Consider the following 18,258-nt stretch of genomic DNA (forward strand, 5'->3'; position numbering starts at 1 on the left):
GCTAAGTGTAGGGGTCTTCTATGAGAATGGTGCAGTTCAGGGAACCCCACAGAGCTTGGGGGAAGCCAGCCCAGCCCCATTTTACCCCTGACTCAGAGGATGTCATCCTTGTCCCTGCAGCCTCCATTTACCAGGGAAAGGTCCTTTTCCTCTATCAGATCCTTGGCATCATTTTGTAACAATTAAAAAATGGGAAATCCTTGGTTAGACAACAGGCACATCAGACACCGAATTATTCATATCTCTCTCACTGTTGCTTTTTCTTTTCTTTCCTGAAAAGATTGCATACAAGGAGGACTCAGCAAAACATCCAGGGATGGAGCGCACGTATTCACGAGTCATCCATAGAGCCAGCTCCTCTGTGCCAGCAGCAAACACTCCAGCAAATCCTGATGTCTGACTGCAGTGTGGGGAACATATGGCCTCAGGAAGATCTGGTGTCTGGGGTGGGGTTTGTTCTTTGTTGTTTAGAGTATTTTTTCCTTTCAGATTAATAGTACTGAAAATTAAGTTGATGGACAATACCAGGAAAAGGATTTGAGGGTTAAGATTTTAATTTATTGGAAGTCTTCATGGGTGTTATTTTTAAAAATGTAAGCTTGAGAATTTTTTTTTGCCTGCCCCAATATTTGCACATTCCTTCTTTTTTCTTTTTTTGTTGTCAGTTTTTGGTTTTGAGCAGCCTTTATTAAGCCAGGCTGATTACAAATTCCCATTGAACAGATAGATACACAGCAAACCCTAAGTTTGCTATAAATTATAATATATCTAATACTAAGTCCTAGTATACATATATTTTAAAGGTCAGAGTGGATGTTTTATAACATTTAAGCATATTGCAATTGTAAATAGAAGATGTGTAAAATATGTCATTTTTACAAAATTTTAAAAAATATCTTTTTAGTTAATTATGACAGTACTAAGAATATGGATAACATCTCAGTTACCATTATATTAAAATATTTGTGTATGTGTATAAAAACATCCATAAAATTTTCTCTTTGAAGGTCTGTGCATTGGTTCATTCCTATGACAGCAGTCTCTGGAGTGGTGGTGATCAGGATGCCTCCTGCATCCTGACTGTAGTTGTGCTGTGGATGATGGAGACACTTATGACATCTGCAGAATGTGGTTTTGGGTTCTCTCCATGGCCCCAGACTGAAGTCACCCTGGGAAGCAGGCTTGGTGTAGTTCTCCTGCTTGAGGCCAAGAAAACTCAGATTTTCCTTTGAAGTTCATAGTCATAGATTTTGCCCAGGGCACGTTGGGAAACCACGTGCCTTGAGTGAGATGTTTGTTTCAGTTTCTGCATCATGTGGGGGATAAGGTGGAGTGGTTGTGCCAGTTCTTAGAAGTTCCCTTTAACCTCAGGAGTTTCCACACCCTTTCATGTTCACTCACAGAAAATCCCTGCTTGCAGCAGTCCCTGCTCATAGTACCCTGTGTATTAGAATTCTACTTTCCTGTGCACATTCCCCACAGTTCTGCTGGGTTTTTTTTCTGTTTAGCTTATTGTCCCTGGAGAGCCTCTGGTGATTCCCCTGAGGCCTCCACAGGTTTGTTCAGTGAAGAGGCCAGCACTATATTTTTCTACCTGAGGGTACCAGGAGGGATTTTCCAGTGTTTTTTGCCTCGTTCTGCCCTCTCTCTCTTCTCATAACACCCCAAGTTCACAAATGGTGCATCTGAGCTGGAGCTGGAGCCTGGCACTGCAGACCAGAGTCAAGGGTGGGCTCTGAATCCACCCCTTCTCTGTGTGCAAGGTAGAGATGCCATGGCCCAGCCTCTACCTGCTTGTAGGTGCTGCCAGCCCCTCCTGCTGTCTCGCTCAGCACATCAGAAGTTTCCCAGAATTCTTGGCTAAGGTTTGGAAACCCTCCCAGTGTCCTTGCCTGGTGGGGGAAGGAGGGGAGTGTTTGGGACAGGCACACCATGGTTTGGGATTGCACTCCTCCAGCATCAGTGCAGCAACAGCTGACCCTCACCTGGGCTTGGAAAGAGCCCAAGTTCTCACCTGGGCCCTGCATAGCAGCATCAACCACACAGCTTGGCAGGAGCTGAGCCCTCCTCATCCTCACCTCGACAGGCCTGGCTCTGTGCTCTGATAACCAGTAGTCTGCTGAAAGGAGTGATGTCTGACCCAAATTTTAACTTGCTTTATGCTGTACATATAGTGGTAGGTGAAGTTACATGTGCTGTTTATACATATATATATGTATGGGAGGAACCCATATCTAATGTATATGTGTGTATATGTGTATATATATATATATATATATATCATCAGTGGTGGCAGCAGGACTGTGCCATACAGAGAGGTAAGTGAGCACCGAGTCCTCTTATCCCTTGGTTTGTTGATCTCACTTGGCTCATTTTTTGTTTATGATGATTTGTGGATGGGTACTTCAGAAGCCATCAAGGTGATTTGGAGACAGACTGTTTCTAATTAATGTTCACAAGAAATTAGCAACTACATCTGTTGATGGCCATTTTTGGGAATAACTTGATTGCAAAAGCATGGTTTGCACTGAGGGAATGTTGCAGGCTGGGCTGAAGGCAAGCTGTGGTCTGTAAAGCAGAGTTAAGGAAATCCCTGGATTGTTTTCTCAATAGCTTGCACACAAGATGTGTTTCATGAGTAAGTCCAACAGCTGTGGGATTTGGTTTATTTTAAGCAGCCAGCTCTGCAGCCTCCTCTGGGGCTTGAGAACCAGCCCATATTCTGGGGTTGCCTTGTTACTGGTGATAGAGATGCTCAGGCTTGAGTGTAGCTGGGTCCTTGCTCCAGATGGCTCTTCCCTTCCTGCTGCGTTCACACACTTTAAACTTTGTGGATGAAAGCAATTAGCACAAACATTAGCTTTGAACCAAGGTTGCAGCAGGGAGTGAAAACAAAACATTAAACCATGGATGGTCCCAGCATTTGAGGGGAGAGAATGAAGAAAATGCAGGAGGCATGTGAGGATGATTACAAGGATGGGGTTTGGCCCTTTCCCATGATAAAATTCAGCAACCCAGACAGCAGAAGTCAGACGTGTAGCACTTAATCCCACACACACACACCCTGTCCATGATGCTGTAGGGAAAGGCTCTTCACACAATTGCTGCTTTTTGAACTCACAGGTTTACATGAGGTCTGCACCACCTTTTTTTCCTACCAAAATCTCCCCTTTGAGACTCCTTTTGTCTAGGGCAGCCATAAGATCTTGATTGGCAGTTCTTGGAGCTGAGGGTTTCTCCAGTAAATTCTTCCACAATTTACTCTTACACCTTTTCCTCCAGCTGGAGGAGGCTCATCCCCCTGGTGGTGTAGGCGAAGCTGGTGAAAGATTCCCTTTCATCTGAGGAAGGAGATCTGTGCAAGCCAGACTCAGATCGAGCTTCTTTAAAAACTTTACAGAGTGCAAAAGAAATTATTCATGTTTGTTACTTAGTGGAAGCTATCTCAACACCCCAAAAGGAGTTAAGTGTTATACATATTTTATGTTTAATCACATCTTTAGTGACACCCAAGCACAACCAAAGGCTTAAATTTCAATTAGAGGGAGGTGTATTAAATGTTTAATAGGAATTATTCCTTACAGGGTAATTATATCTTAGCATTCACTGGAGAGATGTTATCTTGGCAATGTAATATTGATCTGAAGAGGAATATTTTTTAAATTTTATTTTTTGGGTAATATCCAAATGAGAAATGGAAGGGTATGATCTATACCATTCATACTCCAGACACACTGCCCCTCTGCTGGCCGTTCATGGATCTGGATTGGGGAAGAAGTGAAATTGCATCCATACATAAGTTTAAATATGGCTTTTTTGACCTCAGCATGAAAACTATTGTCCCACATGTGCTGAGAAGCTCCAGGCTGCAGGTACTTTTCACATCAGTTTGAATGTTTTTTGAACTGGTAACTGTCTACTCAGTATTTCAGCTGTAAGTAACATGGGACAATGAATCTTCAAGACAGAAAATCTGTCAAGGATATCTGCTATGGACTTGAATGTGTTTAGCAATTTTAACAAGTTTGGTATGCATGCATAAGATTTTTCTCTTAATATTTTGATTGTCACAAAAACAATAAGTGGCCACAGTCACTACAAATTATAACCATGAAGTGAGCTCTGAAGTTAAGCAGTTAAAATCAAAGGATGTTTAAATCAAGTATCAAATGAGAACAAAGAAATGGCATTTGGAGGAAAATACTCAAACCTGTAGAAAAAGAAAGAAAATTTTAAAAACCAAACAAACTAAAAAGCATTTTTCATTTAAGAGAATTGCTTTGAAATAAATAAAAACTAATCCAAAAGGCAAAGAACAGCCAAATCCATGTAGAACTACAACCATGACCAGGAAGGACCTTCAGCTTCACCACTGCTGCATCCCCTCTGCTTTCACACGAGCTGCTTGGACAGGAACCACTTGGCACAAACCACCCAGCCCCACACTGGTCTCCTGCTCCTTCTGCCATTGCTTTGCTGTCTGGAAGTCACAGCATGGAGTAGGAAGGGGTTTTGTGTTATTTTGTTTTAGGTTCTTCTGCTTTTGCAGTGGCCCCAGGTACACATATTCTAACAAGGAAGAGCAGGGTCCCATTCTGGTGAGCACACGTTGTGCAACAGTGGAGAGAAAACCTCTTGATTGTCTTTTGGGCTGCCAAGGTGCCATGGGCCAGCTCCCTGCAGGAGAGCACCTGCTTGGCTTCAGCTGCCAGGTGAGCCTGTGCTCAGAAGAGCCACTGCCTGCTCAGGTGAGCCTGTGCTGGGATGCTGCACCACAGCAGAACACAGCTCCTGGGAGATGGAAGTGTGAACACAGAGCTGGGGATAGTGGGTCAGGAGTTTCCCAAGATCAGAGGTGCTGCAGCAGCGCAGTGTCCAAACTGCCAAGGCTGGGACACTGGGGTCACAGGGCATCAGGGTCGTAATCCCCTGCCTCGTTTCAAACCTTGTGTAGTGCCCATTCACACAGCTCTGCTCCAGCCTCCTCCAGGGCTGATCACTCCTGCACTTCAAACACAGAACCCTTCTTACTGAGAAACACAAGTGAAATTATTTACTAATTAAAACTGAACAAAATAACCAATTTTAGTTGGGAAAAGCAGGAGAAAATTTGGGAAATACTAAATTGATGGTTTTGTTTCAAAATTACTTAAATCAGGGACGTGCAGAGTTTGTTCCAAACGAGGCTGGTCCCTCTGGCTGTGCTTTCCACACCAGCTCCCACTGGGGCTGAGCCAGCTCCTGACAGCCCAGGGTGGGCTCGTGGCCAGTGGCAGAGCCTGCAGAGCCTAGCTTGGGTGCCCACAGCTCTCCCTGCACGGGCCCTTCCAGCCTGTTTTTGTTTGCAGTCCACAGAGAGCAGCTCTGGGCAGCTGTCAGCTTGCTGGGCAGCTGGGGGAGGAAATGAGAACATTATTATTCTTTTCAAGAAATGTCCAGCACAGTTCCTTGGTGAAATATTAGCTATGGAAAATATCAAGTAACTTTCCTACCTTCCAGGCATGTGTTGGAACATTTGGAGATGGGGAAAAGTAAAAGTACCGTGAAACCAGCAGTGTTAGGGGAAAGCTGCCACAGCATGTAGATTATGAGGCCAAGAGAGTATTGAGTGGTTTTAAGGCAGAATGGTAAAGAGCTCATCTGGGAGAGCCTCCGATTCAGTAAGAGGTGTGTGTATTTCACACTATAGTCTCAAGATGCAAAAACACCAGCAGCCAAGCAGTTCTGGCTCATGGCACTGTAGGAGGAGGTGCTGCTGCTCCCCAGGGAAGCTGTACCCAACAGAGGTTTGGGATCTGCCCCAGACATGTCCTGTGCCTTCAAGAGCATCACTGAGGCACAGTCAGGTGGGAGTCAGAGTAATGAGTGCCCTTAAAGCTGGGAGGCAAAGCCTACACGAGGTATGTGCGTGGTTTGTAATGTTTTGTTGAGTTGACAATGTACAAGAATTTTTAGAAAGTTCTTAGTAACGCCAAAGTGCAATCATAATTACTGACATCTCTGTCCAGGTTGAGGTTTTTCATAACTCACTAGAGTATCTTGAAGTTATCAGTATAAACATCTCATCATGAACAGCAGCATGTTTCCTTTCTTTGTATTAACTACGCCCCATCTTACAGAAGCTGCATTTTAGGTGTGCTTTTTAAACTATGCTCCCATGGGCTGTTCTAGTTAGCTAGTCACTCAGTGTTTGTTAGGGACAGCTGTGAGGGTATTGCTCACTCTGTGATACATTCTGTGACCTGCAAAGGCTATGTGATGTTCCCTGTAGTTCTGAGTCATGGTTTAGATGTCATTGTACAGATGTGCCTATGGTGAGATAACTTATAGCTACAGGGTTTCAAATATACTCACATTTTATAAGTGTTTTGCTTGAGAAAAGAAAGCAGAGTAAGAAATTATTATTATTGTTGTTGTTATTACTATTATTAATTATAATAATTTTAAGATGTATGTTGTGCTTGAGGCTGCTCTGTAATTGTGATACTCTCTCCCATGAATGAAGGCTTATTTTAATTTGAAAGATATCACAAGTTCTGTGCAGGTAACTTTGGGCCCAGTTGTGAGCTCCTCATTATGAAAATCTCCAGCTGAGCATAAAGATTCTCTTGCATGAGGCATGGGTTTGCACTCCATACCATATGTTGTGCTTGCAGGGGGCTGGCATAAAAGAGATTAATTCTGGTTATTCCACACTAACTTGAGGATCCATTTAAAGAGACAGAGACCCAGAGCTTTGGAAAATCAACATGGAGACCTAAAGGGTCCTCTTAGAAGTTTCTGTAGCCAAACTTCATGCCAGCCCAATCCAAAACCATAGCCAACGTTTTCAGATGTGACTCATGTATCTTGGTGTTTCTATTTCACGTATTCAGGTTAAGCCTTGTTTTTCAAAAGTATTGAGCATCCCCTGCTGGAATTCAGACCCCTTTCAGAGACCTTGAATGCTCAAAATCAAAGCTTCTTTTAATATGGGTCACGTGGGATTTTCTGCGTACATGTGGGAATTAAGGCACAGTCAGGCAAATGGTCCTTGCAAAAGGAAAAGGATGCTTAACAGCTAAGTTAAACAATGTCCTTTTAACAGACTAATCAGATAAATTCGTGCCATCATGACCCAATGAGATGTTGAAACCTGAGAATGCCTTACACATACAATTGATTTTTGCCATCTTGCTTTGTTTCTGGGAGGCTGTGGAGCTCACCCCACACATCTGCCTCGCTGGACCCACTGTGAGCAAGTCCCCACTCAGCCGTGGTTAAAAGGGAGCTTTAACCAGTCATGAGAGAAGGGCGAGGTCTCATTCAAGCAGAGAGCAGCCCGGCTGGGGGCGATTCCAGGGGCTCTGCCCTCCCCGCTGCTGCGTCCCCTCTGAGGAGACAGCCCTGTCCCCCTGTCCTCATGCTCCCCTGTCCCCCTGTCCCCATCCCAGTCAGCTGGAGCAATTCCAACTTCCGTGCCGAGGACAGAGCATCCCTGCAGACTCCGGCTCTTTTGCACCACAGTGAAGCATACAACATGTCCAAGTCAAAAATCAAGCAAGGACTCGGGGCACAGCGATGTTCAGTGAGAATTGGAGGGGTTTGGCACTGACCCTGACCAGAGCTGCTGTTGCACTTCTGCTTGGTAATTTTTTATAGGATGCATAAATCCATTGTTGTTGACATTAAAGGATGATTAACAGCAAACCTTCCCTGCAGACTCCAGCCCTGACAGATCTGGGCTTGCTGCTGGGCTGAGGGACCTGTGAGCTGTTCTATTCCCCAAGATCTCCTGTTGGGGCTGGTGGGCTGCTGTGCTTCTTCCCCATCCTGTCCCAGCGAGGCTGGAGATGCAATGCATCTTACCTGTGCTCTGCTGGATAGGTTTAGCCCAGAAAAGGGAGGCTCTGTCTTTGCACAGCGGCTCCCTTGCCACTGGGAGGCAGGACACACCTCCAGCTGCAGACGGCACAAAAAACATCCACACACCTGCTGCTAATGGATTTTCCAGGACAAAATGTTGTTGTTTAAAAAGACAATCACCGTACTAGAGTAACAATTAGTCTTTTTTGATTATTTTTCTCTCTCTTGACCCCTGAGGTTAGAGAGAGAAAAATAATCAAAACAGGGGTCAAGAGGGATTTGTCAAGTGAGACAGCTACAAAAGCTATTCAGCAGTGGTGGTGGCTTTGCAGGTGCTGTTTTCTGCTGGGGGCAGTTTTCACACTGTCCCTTCCCAGCTCTTAGTGCACCCCTTTCCCAGCCATGCACACACAGCTGCTGCCTGTCACCAAGCTGGGCAGGGGCAGAATAATGAGTTGAGCTTTCTTGGTTTGGATGAAGATGCTCCGCAAGGTTTCTGTGTTTTGTTTGCAGATTTTTTGCTGCAGTACTATGTGGTAAGCCATTTGTACAGTCCACTGAGACTGAGCACATCCACCAGCAGCCACACAGAGATATCGCTATGGGGCTCCTTGCAGAGAGCTTCAGCTATGACTGAGGTGAGAACAATTCCACCTGGGTCCATATCCTACCAAGGACAGCTTGCCAAAGCATGTCAGCTGTGAGAAACTGCCCTTTCTGTTAAAAGACTTAAAGTGTTTTTAGCAAAACCCCCAGCATTACGGGTGACTGCAATATGCTTAGGAAGGCACACTGAAGATACATCCACCAAAATCTGCAGCCTGCAAATGTGTCATGGCTAAGAGGCACCCAGCATGTTTCCCACCCATGGCACACAGAGCAGTAGCATCCAGGAGCTGGCAGGGTAAGCATATGTCTTGGAGCCTGCTGGCTTTACAAGAAAACAAGATTGGGTGCACGGAGTTCTTTCTGCTTTCAGGGAACAGACTGGTCAGCCCCAGGGGCAAAGGCAGCTTTGACAGGTTTTCATTGTCCAAAACTCCTGAGTCATCTGGCCCTTTCAGCAGGGGCAACTGTACAAGGTTACAAGACAAAAGTCGTTTCCTCAGACCTTTCTGGTGCATCAAAAGGTCTATGCCTGCTCCAATCTGGTTCCAGAGGAGCAGCGGGCATGGGATGTCAGGAGCAGATGTCTTCAGCTACAGCTGGGGTAAGCTAATTGCTGAGATGGTAAGTGTCCCCTGCCCAGCCAAACCTGCCAGTTGCAGGATCAGCAGCAATATTTAATTACACATGGGTGCTGTCATTGCTCCAGTGCCTTATCTGCTTGCTGGAGAAATAGACTCATAATGCTCCCTACAGGTTATCCCCAGCACAGGGACACCTACACTGTTATTTAATCCTGGGTCCAAGCCCAAGAGAAATGCATGGGTGCAGTGGGCTTCATCTGTAGCCTGAGGATTCGCATTCGTTTCACAACTCTGCCTGCAGCCCAAACCATGCAGAGCCCTCTAGAGAGGCTTCCAGGATGTGACAGCAGGGCTGATGCTGGCAGCGCCACCTCCCCATAGACCCGGTGGCTTCCTCACCACAGCCCTTCTGACACCTCTGGAAAAACAGAGACTGAGTCATCTCGTGTTTGAAGCATCTCACAACAGTTTTCCTTTCTTCCCTCAGCCTCCAGCAGCAGAGTGGCAAAATGCACACAGATTAAATGCCTTTTTTTTTTTTCCCTTTCTGTTATTCCTGAGTCACTGTTGAGTTACTAGGAAGTGAGGGGCCTCAAAGCAAAACGTGTGTTAAATTCTTTCCCTGTTGACACTCTGGCATTCTCAGTTCTGTATTTTGAAGTAGGTTTTGGGGAGCAGGAAGACTGTTCCACAGGCTTTTGCATCTTACTGCCAGAAGAAAGATGGCTTTAGGGACTAGGTGATGAGAGAAATGTGGGGGATTGTGTTTCTCTTACTAATGCAAGAATCATGCCTGGTGTGTCTCTCGTTACACTCCTGGGTGCTGGTGCCAGCACTCCACTCCAGCGAGCCCCCGTGGGCACCCAGAGAGGGCCCAGGCTGTGCTGCAGCCTTCCAGGTGAGCTTTGGTGTACCTGCTCGTCCACCACAGCTGCTGCCACGTGTTGTTTAATAGCAAGGTTCTTGCACTGTATCGACTTTCATTTAGAAATTTAATTTTCCTGAGAGAAATTACTAATTCTGGAATTGAAATTCCAGATACACAGAGCAAAAAAGTGTAAATCACCTCATGTTAGGGAAGACACAAATTGCTGCCCAGCAAAGGATGAGCCTGTCTCTGTGCCATGGGGATGTGCCTTTTTGGGCAAACCAGAGGAAGTGGGCTCTGTCCTCCTCAGCCGTGCGGAGAAAAGCAGGAGGCAGGGGAGGGGCGGGCGGGCTTGTGCTGGGGCAGCGGTGCCGCGTTGACAGTGATTTGTGCACAGGGGAGAGCCCAGCTCTGCTCTGAAACGCGAGCCCCCGAATGAATAAATCATGGCCCTGTCTTGGCAGCTCGGCCCAGCCCTCCCAGGGCCGGGATCTGGCCTGTGCAGGGAGGGACTCCCATTGTCCATCGGCTTTTAAGGGCAGGGTGTGCCGAGGAGCCGCTCGGCAGGGCAGGGGCCATGGAGGGGAACGCGCACCTGCTGCAGGTCATCCGCAAGATGCGCTCCCAAATCAACAAGCTGGAGAGGGAGAACAGGGCCCTGAAGGGAGAGCTGCAGGGCTGCGGGCAGAGAGAGGTGCCGGCACCAGGAGATGGGCACGGCGGTGCGAGGAACCTGGGCTGTGATGGGGAGGGACCGCCCGCATCTCCCGCATCCCTGCAGGGACGCGCCGCGGCAGCGCCGAGGGAGCCGACAGGTACCGAGCACGGGGGCTGGCCGGGGCACACCTCTGGTGCTGCCCGTGCAGGATGGGCCAGCCCGCGGGCAATGGGGATCAGCTGCTGGCTGCTCTGGTCGGCTCCACGGGAGTGTGCTGGCTTCGTTCTGCGCTCACACCCGACCCGCCAGCGCTGCGTGTCTTGCTCTGGGGGCTTTGCAGGGTGCATCCACCCAGCTCAGCTTAGTGGAGTAGTTTGCTGCTGCTCAAACAAATGATTCAATTCTAAAGGTTCCGTTTGCTTGAGCAGAATTTGACTTTGTGTCTTTTTGGGTTTTCACAGGCATGGGCTCTCCTCCACGTGCCTGTCCCCTCTCTGTTCCAGGCAGAAAAGGGCCAACACTCTTAACCATGCCATAACCTATCCTGCCTTAGACAAAGATGAGAAAAATGCTACGAATGATAATGAAGAATAACGGGTTGGCTGCATGCATCATGCCAGATGTGCGGTTTATTTTTCTAGATAACACAGTTTGTTATTGCTGAGGCAGAGAGAGGTCAATATATAGGAATGCATTCTCTTCACAGTTTTATCGGACGAGCAAAATGGAAATATTTCTCAGTTAGAGAGGTCTGGCTGGGACTTCTGGAGGAATTAATGAAGGAGAAATCAGAGCAAAATGTTGTTTGGTGAGAAGTTTTGGAGAAATGGCCCCACAAGTTTTCATGGAGACAAATCTGTGTGAAGTAATAAGATGAGATGCTGACCAGCATAAGTGGATTTTCGTGCAGCCAGAGGGGTGCTGTGATGGAATAGTGGTTGTTGCCAATCCCACTGACCCTGTGGCCAGGCTACCAGCCTGAAGGCCTCAGGTAGGGCTGCTTACGGCTAGGGTTGTCATCAGTTTGGGAACAGCTCTGTGGTCTTTTGGCAAGTGGGAAAGCTGTGGAAAGTGCTTTCTGTACCTGTGGCTCTTTTTCTCCAGCTGTCTAGGGCAAAAGGTGGAACCTAAAGGCCTCCTCTGCCTCTCAGCCTCACTACATACAAAACGTTTTTGAGCCCCAAAAAAGTGATTAAAAATAGAATGGTAGATCATTTGGGGTTGGAAGGGACTTTAAACATCCTCTAGTTTGAATACCCTTGCTATTGGCAGGGACGCTTTCCATAGACCAGATTGCTCAAAGACTCATCCATCCTGGCCTTGAACACTTCCAAGGATGGGGCACCCACAACTTCCTTGGGTAACCTGTGCCAGTGTCTCACATCCTAAAATCTCATGTCCCATCTTTTAGCTTAAAACTGTTCTACCTTGTTCTATCACTGTCTGCCCATGTAAAAAGTCGCTCTCCAAAAATACACTGAGGATATCTGAATTGTCATTATTATTAATATTCATTATTAATTAATACTTAGTGTTAGTATTGTTTTTATTTCTGCTTTTTTTCTCTTCTCCTCAGATACTGCCATGACTGTGAGGCGCTACCCCACCATCTCCCCAGCTCCTGCTCCTTCCAGCAGCAGGTCCCACTGGGCTGGTAGGAAGCCTCCAAGCAGTGGGCTCCTGGAGGTGCCAGGCAGTGCCCAGCCACCAGCCCTTCCTGCTGCAGCACAGCTCAGCAGGGAAGAGGAGAAAGGGCTTGAAAAATCAGCACCCAGCTGTCTCTCCTACAGCCACTCCAGCAACATGAAGCTGTTTGAGGAGCACGTTTATAAGTGCCCGTAGGTTTGGTTTGCCTTCAAAGTACCACCTGCCTGGGCTGGTCACAGGTTTCATCTAATCAGATATGTGAGCTTTGCTCTGGGCTTTAGTACGTTATCAGCAAAATGGTTGTTTGAATGTACGTGGGCCCTGAGCAGACTGGAGACCTCTCCTGAGGAAGTGGTGCTTCTCCTCCCTGCACTTCATGAGGTTTGGTAGTGGTAGCATGTTACATTTGTTATAGAAAGGAGAAGCTGAGAGAGAGAGAAGGGGGTTGAAATCTTTGCTCTGTTAAAGGCAAGAAGAGTTTTGCAGATTGATGTGACGTTCTGACGAACTAAGCTTGAAAGGGATTTTTAAACTTTGAAGAAAAAGCATGGGAATACGAAGGAACTCTGCACTATGCCTTTAGAGGTGTGAATACTGTGGCTCGTGGATTTAGATGTACTGTATCATGTTTCCCCTGTAACTGAAGCATAGCAAGTTAATGCTTTCAGCCTTGAAAAAAGTAGACTCAGGACTTCTAAATTAAGCTTCTAAATTAAGTGAGATGGCTGCTGGACCAGCCCTGAGTGTCTCTACTCATTGATGAGAAGCTTTCCTGCACAGGACAACCACCACAGGTAGAACCAGCAGTCATGAGACTGTGATATATGATAGCCCAGCCACATCCTGTTGCTGATACATTCACCTTGGGTATTCATGCTGATTCCTGGGTTTAGCCCAATTATGCTGTGCTCAAAAAGAAAATAATCCAAATGGCCTCAAAGCATGTGTTTGAGCAGGGAAAGTCGAAGGCTCTGCCTGCCTGCCCGTGCATGTCCTGGGACAGGACTCCAGTGGCCACCCCAGGGGCTGACACCTGCTATGGGTTGTGTCACCTGTGTGGAGGTACCTGTGCATGGCACATCACTACAGACTTTATTGACCCCCTAAATCCTCAGAGCAATGTCCAGGCCCTTGCACTCCCTATGCAAAGCTGATTTGGGGCCCAGCTCCTCTCTGAGAGGCTGCAGGGGACAACAGGGTTAAGCTTTCAAAGGCACCTGGGTTTTCTTGTAAGGACATTTCAGGGTCAGAGGTTTTACAGCAGTTAGACACCTAAATTTAGTCCCTGGCAGGGAACTCGTATGGTTTTCCAAAGCAGCCTGACCCTGCAACTCTGGATTTCTGCACACGCTCCACTGGCTGCAGGGATGTTCCAGACTCTGGGTGCACACGAACACCTCGGGGGCTTTGCCCTGGATCCAGCTCACGTGGAAGGTGTGCATGGTGGGGAACACCAGCGCGCAGGCGTGGGATGGCAATGGCAAATACTGCTGCTGGCTCATGAGGGGAAAGAGCTTCCAGGGCAATCAAAATAGCAGCACGGATCTGTTACATCGAATGCCTGGGGACCTGCCGGGTGCCCCGTGGCCGAACGAGAGCGCTGATGATTTTATCGCTGTCCTTAGAGCTGCCTTGCCAAGCTCAGCAGTGGCCCATGGGCACTCACTGCCGGCTGCTGTAGGAGAAGTGGCTGTGGAATTGCTTTTCACCTAACCCCCTCGGTAGGCTGGTTGATATCCTGAAGCACAAAGCTTTGTGTTTCTCACACCAAAAAACATTTAGTATCTTTTACGGTCCTAAGGGTGGGTGCTTCCATTATGTACTCAAATGTCTTGACACAAACACGAAACTTAGTTAGCTTTTCACTAGTAAGGTAAATTCTAGCAATTAGTTCGGCAAGCTTATTAAGCTTAATTTTTTACAAGGATGGCATTTTTACTTTCCAGCATGCTGCTTCATGTCAGGTTTTCCTATTGTTTGTTTATTGTAGCTTACTCACATTTTGCTCCAAAGCTATAATCCTGTATGTGATATGGATACTTTTGCTTTAAAATTAACTCTGTAGAAGCATCACCTTGAATTGATATAGAGTGCAGTTGCATCCACACCACTCCTAACAAATCATCTCTAATTTGCATGTCTAAAATATTTTAATTCATATATGCTAAAGTATTATTTCTACCAAGGGATGCCACTGTGTTTGGTAAATGAAAAAAAAAATCTATTAAATATTTAAATATAAGATAAGAGAGGCTGAGAACTCTTTTTGGGGCTATTATACTAAAATTACTGAAGGGTCTCTGTGAAACCACAGGATTCTGTGCACACACAGCTTTGTACACACGAGTCAGGCACTGATAGAGAGCTGTGAGACACAATGGAAACAAGGCAGATGATTCCAGCAGAGAGGATCATGCTTGGTCCTTTGGGATGACCACAAATGGCATGAAATCCTGCCTCCAGTAGTGTGCAAGGGTTGAAAGAACTTAGTTTTTTCTTGCTGGGTTGGGTTGGTGTTTTGGTGGTTTTACTTTCTCTGCATGTTTTGTACATTTGCAATCCTCATAATGATTTCTCTTTTTTTTTTTTTTCCAGGGGTAAAGCAAAGGCTGTGAGTTTCCTCTTACCAATGGATATGTCATCATTTGCTGAAAAGCAAGGTTCTCTCAAAAGCCCACAAAATTAGAGCATGAAACATCTAATGACCATCACTGAAAAGGATATGTGAGCTGGTGAATTTTTAAAGGCCCATTGACTCCCGAGATAAATTGGTCTTAAATGATAGCTGTGTGTCAGGTTCCTCTCCTGCAAAACGTTTTGGCAGGATGCCCACAGTGCATCACCCAGCCGTGTTTGGGTCACTGGCCTGATGTTCAGCATGGAAATGGAAGCCACAACAAAGCCAGCTGGAAGCCCAGACACTGTGATGAAACTGCACAAAGCAAAGGTGCCTCTGCAAAGTGCTTCTGTGCAATGTGTCTCAAGGATCCCTTACCTCAGGACTGATGTGAACAGGGTGCTGAAGCTGGGTTTGGTGTGTTTGTCACAAAAAGCAGAAACCCTGTCACCACTTGTGTTTGCTGATTCCCTTGGCAGAATGGTGTCTGATGTAAATGACAAAATAAGAATTACCAAAGAGCCTGTGAGGTTTTCTCTGTAGGTAAAACTTTCAAACCTCACTAATACAGCAAAGTTAAGGAGATATTACAGATTCAGTTAATGTTGCCCTGCATTTCTGCAAAGCTTGGCAATGAGTTTATGCCCATTTGGGGTTCACTTCTAACAGAGCACAGGGGAGAGTAAGTACTTATTGGTATGAAAATGTGACTACAAATCTGCTTCTCACTTGGTATGCTTATCCAGCTGGAGACTAAAGGCCAGACACCAAGTCAAAATAGGAAGAATTGTGACTATCATAATTTTTTAGGAATGGCTTCTCAGCACAACTTAGACCAAAAATCATTAGCAGAAATTCAGCAAGCAAGTACAACATCACTGTGAGACAGAACTACAGACAGCTTGCAAAAAATGAGCAGTGCTTGTTAGTCTAATCATATAAGTGAAGATAATGTTCCATGTGTTTATTTTGATTAGAACTATTTATGGAATCAAAATACTGCACACTGCTATTTTTCTGTAAAGGAAGCACAGATGATTGAAAATTGTAGAGAGAATACATGAATAGTAGATGTTTTAAGGAAGATTTTAATCTCATTGTCTGCTCTTAAAGTCTTGAGTTTTCTAGGGTGGAAGCAAAGACTTAGTAGAAAAAAAATCCCCTCTGGATTTTCCATGTTGTTGTATACTTCTATGGAATTGTGTGTTTCTTTTTTCATTCTTAATTCCACCATAGTTTTTTTATATTCAAGTGTAGTTTTAATATATTCCCACCATTGAAGTAATAATTTCAATTTCACTGTTATTTTATTTATGCCTTTTTATCTTCAGCTTGGATCCATACAGAGTTGCATTGTAATGTCAAATGTAATGAATTAATGCAAACGAGGTTCCAGTTTGGAACATTTACTAGCAGCCCATTTTAGAAGGCTTTACAGGGAAGTGCTTTATAAATGTTTTAAGGAAAGCATAATTTGTGGGAATTAAACACTGCATATGTGTTCAATTAAGCACTTAAATCCAGTTGTTTTCACTTAAGCAAGCAACAAGTCTGAAAGATCTGACCCCTGAACCTTTAAGGTACCCAAACTTTTACAGTTCAGGTTTTAATACCAGATTTAATGGAATTTGAGAATCAATATGCTTTAGAAAGCTTTCAAAAGTCTCAACTTTTAATTTTTCTAAGCCTCAGCTTCCATGAAGCAGTGGTGGGAATTCTCTTCTCCCAATTCACTATAGATACATGACTGACACAAAGACTGAGTAATTTCGTAGGCAGAGGAAAAGAGAATAGAAAAGGTAGAAAGGAAAACAGGAATCAAAGTAGTCATTGACAAATGGCAGTCAGTATATTAATGAAAATATTTATTTTTAATTATATTTCTGCAGTTTTTTTAAGTGCCTACAGATTTAAAAACACAGGATGATGCACAGGCACATTTATTTTTAGAAGCAGTTGTGCAGATTTGACCCAGCTCTGCACCTCCAGAAGAACCAGATTGTAGCAGATGCCACAGAGAAACCACTGAGCACATCATTTTTACCATACTACAGCATGAAGTAACTTACCATGGAGCACTTACTGGCAATTAAAACATTCCAATATTAAACACCCATAGATTGTTCAGTGCAAGAAGGGCAGATTTAAGCAAAGCAAGTGTTAAAGGACAGAGAGATGCTGGCAGCAGTTAAGCCACGGTTCTTTTCTTTCTTCTTCCCATGATGATCCATACAAGTTCAGGAGAGTTCTGGGTTTCTGCCTAAAACTCTGTAGCATATCTATATTAAACCTCAGAATATATACCAGACCCTATTCACTGTTGGCCAGACTGGTTGGACCATTTCCAACTGGAAATTCTTTTTTTCCAGAGAAGTGGTTGGTGATGTTCAGCCACACAGGTGTGGGACTGCAGGAACACCAGAGACAGCAAGAGCTCCCCTGCTGCCTTCACACTGGCCACTGAGAGATGTGAACCCCCGTGTCACACTTGTGCTTGGGACTAAAGTGGCTTCAGATCTCCACAGCAAATGCCAGTAATGACAGAGTCCTCCAGTGCCATTTGTTAAACGACGTGTTCTCCGTTCCATCAGCAGGATTAGTCAAGAGTACTGAACCACATCTCTAGGCTGGAGACACAAAAGTCTTTTCAGAGCTCCTTCTTGATTTCAGTCACTGGGATAGTGCTGATTTAACTGTTACTTCACTTTTACATCACTGTGAGTGAGAGGAATTGGGTATCCTCATCAGCAAAGTCTTTTTAAAGCTATGGCTGTACTACAGAAGCACAATGCCAAGAGCACTGGCATGATGGGGAGGACTCACCAAGAGTGAAGGTGATATTTAGATTGTGTCTGAGGGTAGCAGAGAGTCCAGTGTTTGAAATCTTGATACCCAGCTTAACAATTAACAACCCTTAGACACAGCATCAACATACTGTAGATCTCTCCCTTGCCAAAATAATGAACAATACTTCAATAACAAAATCAAAATAAATAAGTAAAGCTTCCCATTCATAAAATTGGACTCCCTGAATGGTGCTGCTCAGCTGTATGGTGGAAGGTTCTCCTGTTACAGGGTGTGCCTGCAACAGCATTTCACTCAGCCAAGAGTACACTCCTGAGAGAATTTCCTCAAAACCCACCTACTATGCTTTGTTTCTCACTGTAGAGTGGTCTCACAGCACACAAATGGATCTTTTCTGGACGAAGCTAAGTCAGAGGATGTGCCTATGAGGTGTTCCAAAAGCTAACAGGTATTCATTGCATGGAATCACACCCTGCAAGCCCCCGGAGCACTTCTTGCATGGAGAACAGCACCCATGGTTTCACTCTGTGCATCCTCCTCTGCTGGTCTAATTGCACTAATTGTTGCTGTAGACAGGGCTGCCGAGCTCCTGGACTATGGAGCTCCTGTCTCAGAGATTTGGAAAAAA

At 45.4% G+C, this 18,258-nt stretch overlaps 2 protein-coding genes across 4 annotated transcripts in view; both read left to right on the forward strand.

Moving 5' to 3' along the window:
• The window catches only part of DOCK10 (dedicator of cytokinesis 10), a 146,617-nt gene extending 145,676 nt beyond the window's left edge, over positions 1-941 (forward strand). For all 3 annotated transcript variants that reach the window (XM_062499414.1, XM_062499413.1, XM_062499415.1), the window contains exon 56: positions 281-941. In XM_062499414.1, the coding sequence (XP_062355398.1) occupies positions 281-400 (120 nt within the window). In that variant the 3' untranslated portion in view covers positions 401-941. The remainder of the gene's footprint in view (positions 1-280) is intronic.
• Positions 942-10,480: 9,539 nt separating this feature from the next.
• CCDC195 (coiled-coil domain containing 195) lies at positions 10,481-15,239 on the forward strand. Its single transcript, XM_062499588.1, has 3 exons — positions 10,481-10,718; positions 12,138-12,399; positions 14,804-15,239. The coding sequence occupies exons 1-3, from the start codon at positions 10,481-10,483 to the stop codon at positions 14,892-14,894; spliced, it is 591 nt and encodes a 196-aa protein (XP_062355572.1). The 3' UTR covers positions 14,895-15,239.
• Positions 15,240-18,258: the final 3,019 nt, after the last annotated feature.

The sequence above is a fragment of the Cinclus cinclus genome, chromosome 10 (assembly GCF_963662255.1).
Source record: "Cinclus cinclus chromosome 10, bCinCin1.1, whole genome shotgun sequence".
Lineage (NCBI taxonomy): Eukaryota > Metazoa > Chordata > Aves > Passeriformes > Cinclidae > Cinclus > Cinclus cinclus.

Excerpts from the sequence above, each read along its gene's own strand:
- CCDC195 (XM_062499588.1), top strand. The coding sequence starts at position 10,481 with ATGGAGGGGAACGCGCACCTGCTGCAGGTCATCCGCAAGATGCGCTCC. Across the intron at positions 10,719-12,137 it reads AGCGCCGAGGGAGCCGACAG|ATACTGCCATGACTGTGAGG; the intron begins GTACCGAGCACG and ends TCTTCTCCTCAG. Across the intron at positions 12,400-14,803 it reads GAGCACGTTTATAAGTGCCC|GGGTAAAGCAAAGGCTGTGA; the intron begins GTAGGTTTGGTT and ends TTTTTTTTCCAG.